At 43.0% G+C, this 7,690-nt stretch overlaps 4 protein-coding genes and 1 long non-coding RNA gene across 8 annotated transcripts in view; 2 read left to right on the top strand and 3 right to left on the bottom strand.

Moving 5' to 3' along the window:
• Positions 1-7,690, top strand: part of LOC119022489 (putative C-type lectin domain family 20 member A) — an 826,153-nt gene that overhangs the window by 365,860 nt on the left and 452,603 nt on the right. The window lies entirely within an intron of this gene.
• The window catches only part of LOC119022462 (macrophage mannose receptor 1-like), a 409,060-nt gene that overhangs the window by 338,653 nt on the left and 62,717 nt on the right, over positions 1-7,690 (bottom strand). The gene's annotated exons all lie outside the window — the stretch shown is intronic.
• rfc2 (replication factor C (activator 1) 2) lies at positions 433-3,903 on the top strand. The gene is made up of 6 exons (XM_037103429.1): positions 433-755; positions 1,598-1,703; positions 1,920-2,021; positions 2,340-2,598; positions 2,680-2,940; positions 3,517-3,903. The coding sequence occupies exons 1-6, from the start codon at positions 521-523 to the stop codon at positions 3,625-3,627; spliced, it is 1,074 nt and encodes a 357-aa protein (XP_036959324.1). The 5' UTR covers positions 433-520; the 3' UTR covers positions 3,628-3,903.
• LOC119022508 lies at positions 1,593-3,626 on the bottom strand. Of its 2 annotated transcripts, XR_005075954.1 has the most exons (3): positions 3,485-3,616; positions 1,882-2,045; positions 1,593-1,725 (listed from the first exon to the last, which is right to left on the bottom strand). It is a non-coding gene; the product is annotated as an uncharacterized LOC119022508 (long non-coding RNA). The 2 variants fall into 2 exon arrangements; XR_005075955.1 differs by lacking the exons at positions 1,593-1,725; positions 1,882-2,045 and adding an exon at positions 3,086-3,244 and having other exon boundaries at positions 3,485-3,626.
• The window catches only part of LOC119022479 (protein NDRG3-like), a 16,463-nt gene continuing 13,098 nt past the window's right edge, over positions 4,326-7,690 (bottom strand). For 2 of the 3 annotated variants that reach the window (XM_037103422.1, XM_037103424.1), the window contains one exon: positions 5,491-6,772. In XM_037103422.1, the coding sequence (XP_036959317.1) occupies positions 6,603-6,772 (170 nt within the window). In that variant the 3' untranslated portion in view covers positions 5,491-6,602. Of the gene's footprint in view, positions 6,773-7,690 lie in introns of all 3 variants that reach the window. The other variant, XM_037103423.1, reaches the window with a different exon arrangement.

Genomic DNA, 7,690 nt, shown 5'->3' with positions numbered 1-7,690 from the left:
ATTTGTTTGTTGGTAAATATTTTAGATTCTTATCTTTATTCTTATATTTTAGCACTCATTTCATTATTTAATTCCATGTTTGATAAGTCATCTATATTATTATTATTATTATTATTATTATTATTATTATTATTATTATTATTATTATTACAATAAAAATAGGGATAAAATAAAAATGCAGTTTTATAATTTGTCATCTGAAAACCTTTGTGTACTTTAATTGTTCAGCTAACTGAACGGTTTGTAATCTAAACATATTAGTATAATTTGCTATTTGTGTGTTTACGGTGAATACTTTGTTTTTGCTTTGTTTGTTTGTGGCGTTTCTTTTTATTTCAGTCACCGTGGATGTGTAAATATCGCGAGACTTCAGTGTGTAGCTCTCTGCCAATCAGCGCCATCGCCGATAAACGCTCGTCCAATGAGGCGCCAGTTTACTGTCGCGTGGTTGTCAGGGAGGGAAAAGTTCCGCTTGCGTTTCGCGGGCTGACAGGCGGCAGTGACGGAGGCAGCATCCATCATGGACGTGGAGATGGCGGAGACTGAAAGCGGGATTAAACCGACCGAGAGCGGACAGAAGGCGGACACTGAAGCCGGAGAGACCTCGACCAAAAGCTCCGGGAGCTCCTACGAGCTGCCCTGGGTGGAGAAGTACCGGCCGCTGAAGCTGAACGAGATCGTGGGGAACGAGGAGACCGTGAGCCGGCTGGAGGTGTTCGCCAGGGAGGGAAACGTCCCCAACATCATTATCGCAGGTCAGTGAGGACAGACACGGAGGGAGAGAGGACTGGACACGGAAACTAGTTGTATTTCTTCCCCAGACAGTAGACTCCACAGCGAGCTGCTACATGCTGCTCTGTGGCACCTTCCTCATCACTGAAACAATGTTTGAGACTCTTCTGTGACTGAAGGATCTTCACCAACTCAAAATATTCAACTTTTATAAAGAATCCGTTCAACCAGTCATCACTGTCCACTCACCCGCTTGTCAGGGCTTTAAAGGAGCACTCTGTAGTGTTGGTCAATCAGAAGAGAAACTTCTAAACAAACTGACCTCAAATGTGAGCTGTTTTACTTTGTTTATATGTGGCGGACCCTGCCACCTCTCTAGCTTCACAGAGTTCTGGGACCTTATTCTCCTCTGAGAACAGCTCGTTGATTCACTGTCCTGAACAGTATATATAATATTAAAAATCAAAGATGATGCATTGTCTCATATCATAAAGGGATAACGATATATTGCTCATCCCTATGAAAGATTCCAATTACATTTTCTGCCTGCATTTCTATTTGCTGAAAGTGAACTAATAATAAAGTCAAACTGCAGCCAACTAAATGGTATCTGTAAAACATCTTAAATAAACGGTCTGTGTTTGTACAGCTAGACCTGATTTTCTGTTGATGAACAAATCAATTAATCATCTAATCATTTCAGCTCCAATCCAAAATGAACACTCTGGTACAGAGTCTGATTGTTTTTTGCCCATCATAGACAGAACCATCCTGGTGTAAATCTTGTGTCACTGACATGAATGCTTGCTGCATGCTGGTTCACCTCTTCAGTGAGACAAATAATCACATCCACCTTGTGCTGCAGGTCCTCCAGGCACAGGAAAGACCACCAGCATCCTGTGTTTGGCCCGCGCTCTGCTGGGAGCCTCCATGAAAGACGCTGTGCTGGAGCTCAACGCTTCAAACGACAGGTGAGACTCCTGTCTGAGGTAACTGGCAAACTAATAAGTGGACCTTGACTGAAGATTATGGTGTTATACTTTTATTTATTTAATTTACCTTATACTCTTTTCAAGGTTCAAGATTCAGTGAATGTTGACACTGTAAATCCAGCTCCTACTATCTTAAATTACTGTTGTTTGTACATACATGGATGGGTGAGTCACTGTCGACTGTTGTGTCTGCAGAGGAATCGATGTGGTGAGGAACAAGATCAAGATGTTTGCTCAACAGAAAGTCACACTGCCCAAAGGACGACACAAGATCATCATCCTGGACGAAGCCGACAGGTGAGACGACAGGTGGTGCATCACCTGGGGAGTGAACTTTACAGCAGACTGTGCCATTAATCATTCAGTTGTCTTTTTTAACTTTAGCCAGTTTTCCATCTACATGTAGAGTACATTTCAACCAAATTTATAGAAAATTATCAGAAAGGAAAATCAAAGTTATGTGTATTTCCATCCATCATGAGAATGTTAGAAGTTAACGCCTCAACATAAACAGTTTACCACTCAGGTACCATTAAACCAGAACAGAAGAAGAGGACAAAAGAAAACAAACAGGAAGTTTACAGCTTCTGTATCAATTCTTTATCCTGATTCCAGCATGACAGACGGGGCGCAGCAGGCGTTGAGGAGGATCATGGAGATCTACTCGAAGACAACGCGTTTCGCTCTCGCCTGCAACGCCTCAGATAAAATCATCGAGCCGATCCAGTCTCGCTGCGCGGTGCTGCGTTACTCCAAACTGACGGACGGACAGATCCTGGCCCGTCTGCAGGAGGTTGTGGAGCAGGAGCGTCTGTCGGTGTCCGACGACGGGCTGGAGGCGATCATCTTCACCGCCCAGGGAGACATGAGACAGGTGAGGGCTCGAGTCCAAAGTCCAGCGCTCCACTCTAATCCACATCGTCATGTTGTTGACGTCCTATTCTTCTGTTCGCAGGCGTTGAACAACCTTCAGTCCACCAACTCCGGCTTCGGCTACATCAACAGCGAGAACGTCTTCAAAGTGTGTGACGAGCCTCACCCTCTGCTGGTGAAAAGCATGCTGGGATACTGTGTTGATGCGAACATCGACGAGGCCTACAAAGTGGTGGAGCAGCTGTGGGCGCTGGGATACTCTCCGGAGGACATCATCGGAAACATCTTCAGGGTCTGCAAGACTTACCAGATGGCCGAGTACCTCAAACTGGAGTTCATCAAGGTGAGAAAGAGTTGCCACTAAAATAAAGTTTACATTGTTTCACCTTCGTCAAAATACGTCTTCTTTCACTCACTTTCAGAACAAATGTGCACATCAGATCCAGAGGTGGTGCTCGTACCACATCTGTACACAGGAGCCGCCAGTATCTGGCAAACTGTCAAACTGTTTTAATCAGAGAGCTTTAGAGGTGCTGGTTGGCGTTTCATTTAGTTCAGTTTTGGACAGAGCCATGCTGGACTTTCCCTCCTGCTTCCAGCCTCCCTTCAGCCTGTTTGAGATCAACTTCATGCTCCAGTAACAGAAGCTATAAAATAAAGGCTGGATTTTTGAATTCTCCTCACAAGACCTTCATAAATACAGAACTGGGCGACAAAATCAAATATCGTAATATTTCAGTACCTCGGTATTGAAACAGTAGTGCACGGATGATCAGTAGAACAGTCTGCTAAGTGCACTAAATATATCTCATCATGATGATGATATATATCATATAAATTACTTAAACAAACTCAACAAGAATTCCCTCATAATCTGAACTTCTTACCTGATGTTGTATTTCCTGGTTCTCCCCTGCAGGAGATCGGTTACACTCACATGAGGGTGGCTGAAGGTGTGAACTCCCTGCTGCAGATGGCTGGTCTGCTGGGTCGACTCTGCAGCAAAACGGCGCCACCTGCTGCCAGCTGAACCCAACAACAGCCCTGCAGACCGCCTGTAAACCTGCTGCTGCCTCCTCACAGCCTCAGACTCTTCTGTTTCTAGAAACCAGCATGTGTTCGCTGCTGATGGGCCGTTTGTCTCGGTGAAGACTCCCTCAGTAGATCTCCACTGATGACTTTGATCATCAGTGTGTTTATCTGTTGCACTTGTTTCAGCCTGAAATCACAGCAGACATTTTGTGTTTGCCCGTGGAAACAAAATAATGTAAAAAGACAATAAATCAGCTTCTCGTTGATCAGTCTATTTTTGCCTTCTGACTTACTGACGATCCCCAAGTGACACATCTTCCAAACATAATGAACATAATGTTGCTGGGTTTTTATTTCTATGTAAATTTAATTTAAGTGAGAATGACACTTGGCTGTTGAATGAAAGAAATACTCACCAAGATGACTGCAGAGGACTGGCACTGTGAAATGTGACACTTGAACTATAAGCTGGATTTTTACTTATTAATTTCAACTATTACCGACTGTTTGCTTCACAGTCCATGACTTTCTTGCAGCACACCTACAGATGCAGGAATCCACAGCTACAGCAGTAAAATGCTGCTCACACAGTACTGTGATCCAAGAGATGATGATATAGACAATCTGTTCAGATGTTGAACTTCTGTTTTTAAACCAGTATTGATCTAAATTGATATAAACGTTCAGGTCAAAGCACCTTTTTGGATAAAGAGCTTTATTTCATTACAAACCTTGTTTACATTAAAAGTCGGGGGAACAACAAACGTCAGAGCAACAGAACAGCTACCAGTGTTTCAGTACAAACTCAAAGTAATAGTGTAATAAATATTAATAACAATAACAGACAGCAGAATTACAGTTAGTATATATAGCATAAAATAACTAAATATTTGACTGTGTGTGAACCAGAGATACAGTTTGTGAGTCGACCCTGTCAGTCTGGACGTGTTTCAATGCTTCTGAAAGCTGCTGACAAACCAGGATTTCCTTCCTGCTCTGGGAGCTGTTCTCTAGGCCTCCAGCAGGGGCAGCATCACACCAGAGAACAGGACGCTTTTTATAAAAGTTATTACAGAGAAGTGCAGCTGTAACTGCAACACCACATGGGAAAAATTCAGTTTTATCTTCTCTTATTTATCTGTGGAGGTGTTTGTCTTTCTGTCTCTGAGTTGACGAGAGGCAGGTGTACAGCTGCACAACATCTCAGCTACTCACCAGACTGATACCACGGTAACGTTTGCATGCCAAAACTCCACGACGAGCATGCTGACGGGTGCAATGAACAAAGTGCAGGGCAGCTTCAGTAACGCTCGACTCAAATTAAACCACATACAGTAACAGAAAAGGAACATGTGAGGTAACTGGTCACTCGCAGGACCGCCTCCACAAGAAGAAGGTAGAGAAGAAGGCAACATTTCACCTTAAAATGGTTCATTAAATCAATGATTCAACATCCGGAGCCTGGAACACCAGACAAAAACCTGCACATTCCTTTATCATCAGTAATGTTTGTGTCACAGTGACGAGTGTGGCTGACAGAGGAAAATGATTACAAGAGCTCAAATGTGAAGAAACATACTTTGTGCCTCTAGTGCATTAACATTAAAACCAAATCACTAAATTAAGCTTTAGTTTTTTTTTTCTTTAAAACATCAACATGGTCGTTCTGAAGGTGTGACAGGAGTCCTTAATTTCCCCTTTTACACCAACATGGAACTGGTTACATTTCGGTTTGTCTGGACTTAAAGTTTGGTTCAGAACCCGAAAAGTTGTTTCCCGGCTGGAATCAAGAAACGAGCAGGTTTTGTGTCCAGGAGCAGAAACTTTGTTTTCTACAGGTCATTTATTTATTAAACACGCTTGATTACGATGGTTTCACTCAGTGGGTGATTTGTTAACTTTTACTGGGAAGAACGGCCCCAGAAATTAGTGATTAAATTAAGTCATTAAATTACAGTAAAATAATTATTTAAATTATTTAATCGTCTCAAAACTGGTGGAAACGTGAGCTGGTTCACGAGATACTGATAAAGTTCTGAGAAACTGGAAAAAGAACCGGTTCAAGAACAGCTGGTTTGGTGGAAAAGAGGCTAAACACTCGTCCAACACCTGGATGAGAACATATCACATCCACAACACAACAGATGTTTTGTCTTTACTCTTCTCTGAGTAGCCTGTAATTACATGTCCTGCTTATTTTGTGGCAATTATTTTTTATTTTTTGAATACATTGCTGAGCTTAGGAGCACAAAGTGGGTCCATACTGTGATACTACATGATTTCTATAATCTGAAGTTGTCAAATAGTTCTTCCATCAGTCTTCTGGTTACTCATAGATCTTTTGTCAGGTATTCCAGGGTCGGAGTGTTAAGTGCGCCTACATTATTGGTGAAATATTCCCTTAAATTCATTGTAATTTGAAGGGTAGGAAAAGAGTTCATCATCTGGGAAACAAGCTTCTTAGCAACCAACACCACCACCATCAACGAGTCATTACAAAATAATAATGAATATAATAAGAGCGTAATAATAGAAAGAAGAGCTCAGGACCAAACTAAAGGAAGAGAAATGTTGATCTGGTCTGAACAGTCTACTGTAGAAACACAACACAACTGAATATAAATATGAACCAGCTCAAATCCATGTACAGTTACATCTACAGTCACCATGGCAACCACATGGCTCCAGGGAGGAGGGGGTGAAATCTGAACTGACACCATCATCCTAAAGAGTACAGGAGAGTGGAGCCAACATGGCTGCCGCTGACACCTAACGTTTCTGACAACAGTCGGCTCTACTGTGTGGGATGTAAGATGTGACCGTTCTGATCTCTTTGGGAAGAATGTTAACTAGAACTAGAACTGTTGGGCTGCGTCTTAGACAGAGGAAAGTTCTGAGTGCACACAGCATCTGAGGAGAGGAAAGGAAGGAGAGTCAGAGAGTAGAGACAGAGCAGACGGAGCAGGGAGAGTCCTACGCAGTCATCTCGATGGTTTGTGCGGCCGTGTGCTCGGGGCTGGTGGAGTTAGCGCCCTCTGGCAGTGTGTTGGTGGCACTGCGGCTCCGGATGCCGTCTGTGGAGCCCACGCTGGAGGCCGAGTGAGTCCTGGAGCGAACCAGCCGGGTCATACCAGCTGTGGGCACTGTGGGGCGACAGAGAGATGAATGTGATGTCAGTAACAGAAAGCATCAGTGTGGAGCCGTTTCTGATGTGTGTGTGCGTCGTGGTTGTAGAACAGCTCATCGTCCAACCAGCGAGTGCTGATTTGAATCGTCCACAAAGTGACCGAGCAGCTGGATTCAAATCTGATGACAGTGAGTCTGAGGTTCCGTTCACACTGCAGCTCCAAATATGTGAGTGTGAAAATCTTTTCCAGGATTTGCGACAGCAAAATGCTAAAAACTGTAAAACTGAGGCATCAAATCTGAATTTAGATGTAATGCACAATGATGAGGAAGCAACAAACGGAGATGCTTCAGGATGGTTAAAAGTAAAAATGTTGGTCTTTTATACAACAGGAACTCAGCAACTTAAAGTTGTTTCACCTCTCATCCAAGATGATCATCCTTGAATGAGACGAAACCGTGAAACGTCTTCAAGAACCTAAGAAATGTCCAGTTGTCTGTGATATAGCACACAGGATACATGACCATCAGTCATTATCTCCGTCATTATAATCAGTTTGTGATCTCGAGGCCTCTGAAGACTTGGATTAATACGGACAAGCTGTATGGAGACTTTTTTTTAAATTGTTTTTTCAAAATCATTTTGGTTATTTTTCAGTTTTAAATCAAGTCTCCAGGTACTTCAGCTGTTTTGCAGAATTCTGCAACTCTATATCATCTTTATATCATCATGAGAAAACGTTCCTGGAACGTCACTTCATACCACAGGAGGTAAGTGTACATCCATGTTGCAGTACTTTCAGGGGAGATGCATCCTACTCTTCTGTGTATCTTCTGGTTGAAAACAGAAATGACAGCAGGACCAGCAGTCGACCTGCCCTGAAGGTCCACTGGATTCAAACCTTCATGCTACAGGAGGCTCCAGGTTAGAGGCT

The sequence above is a fragment of the Acanthopagrus latus genome, chromosome 7 (genome assembly GCF_904848185.1).
Source record: "Acanthopagrus latus isolate v.2019 chromosome 7, fAcaLat1.1, whole genome shotgun sequence".
Lineage (NCBI taxonomy): Eukaryota > Metazoa > Chordata > Actinopteri > Spariformes > Sparidae > Acanthopagrus > Acanthopagrus latus.
This window is presented reverse-complemented; position numbering and strand designations above follow the sequence as displayed.

Excerpts from the sequence above, each read along its gene's own strand:
- rfc2 (XM_037103429.1), top strand. The coding sequence starts at position 521 with ATGGACGTGGAGATGGCGGAGACTGAAAGCGGGATTAAACCGACCGAG. Across the intron at positions 2,022-2,339 it reads ATCCTGGACGAAGCCGACAG|CATGACAGACGGGGCGCAGC; the intron begins GTGAGACGACAG and ends TCCTGATTCCAG. Across the intron at positions 2,941-3,516 it reads TCAAACTGGAGTTCATCAAG|GAGATCGGTTACACTCACAT; the intron begins GTGAGAAAGAGT and ends TCTCCCCTGCAG.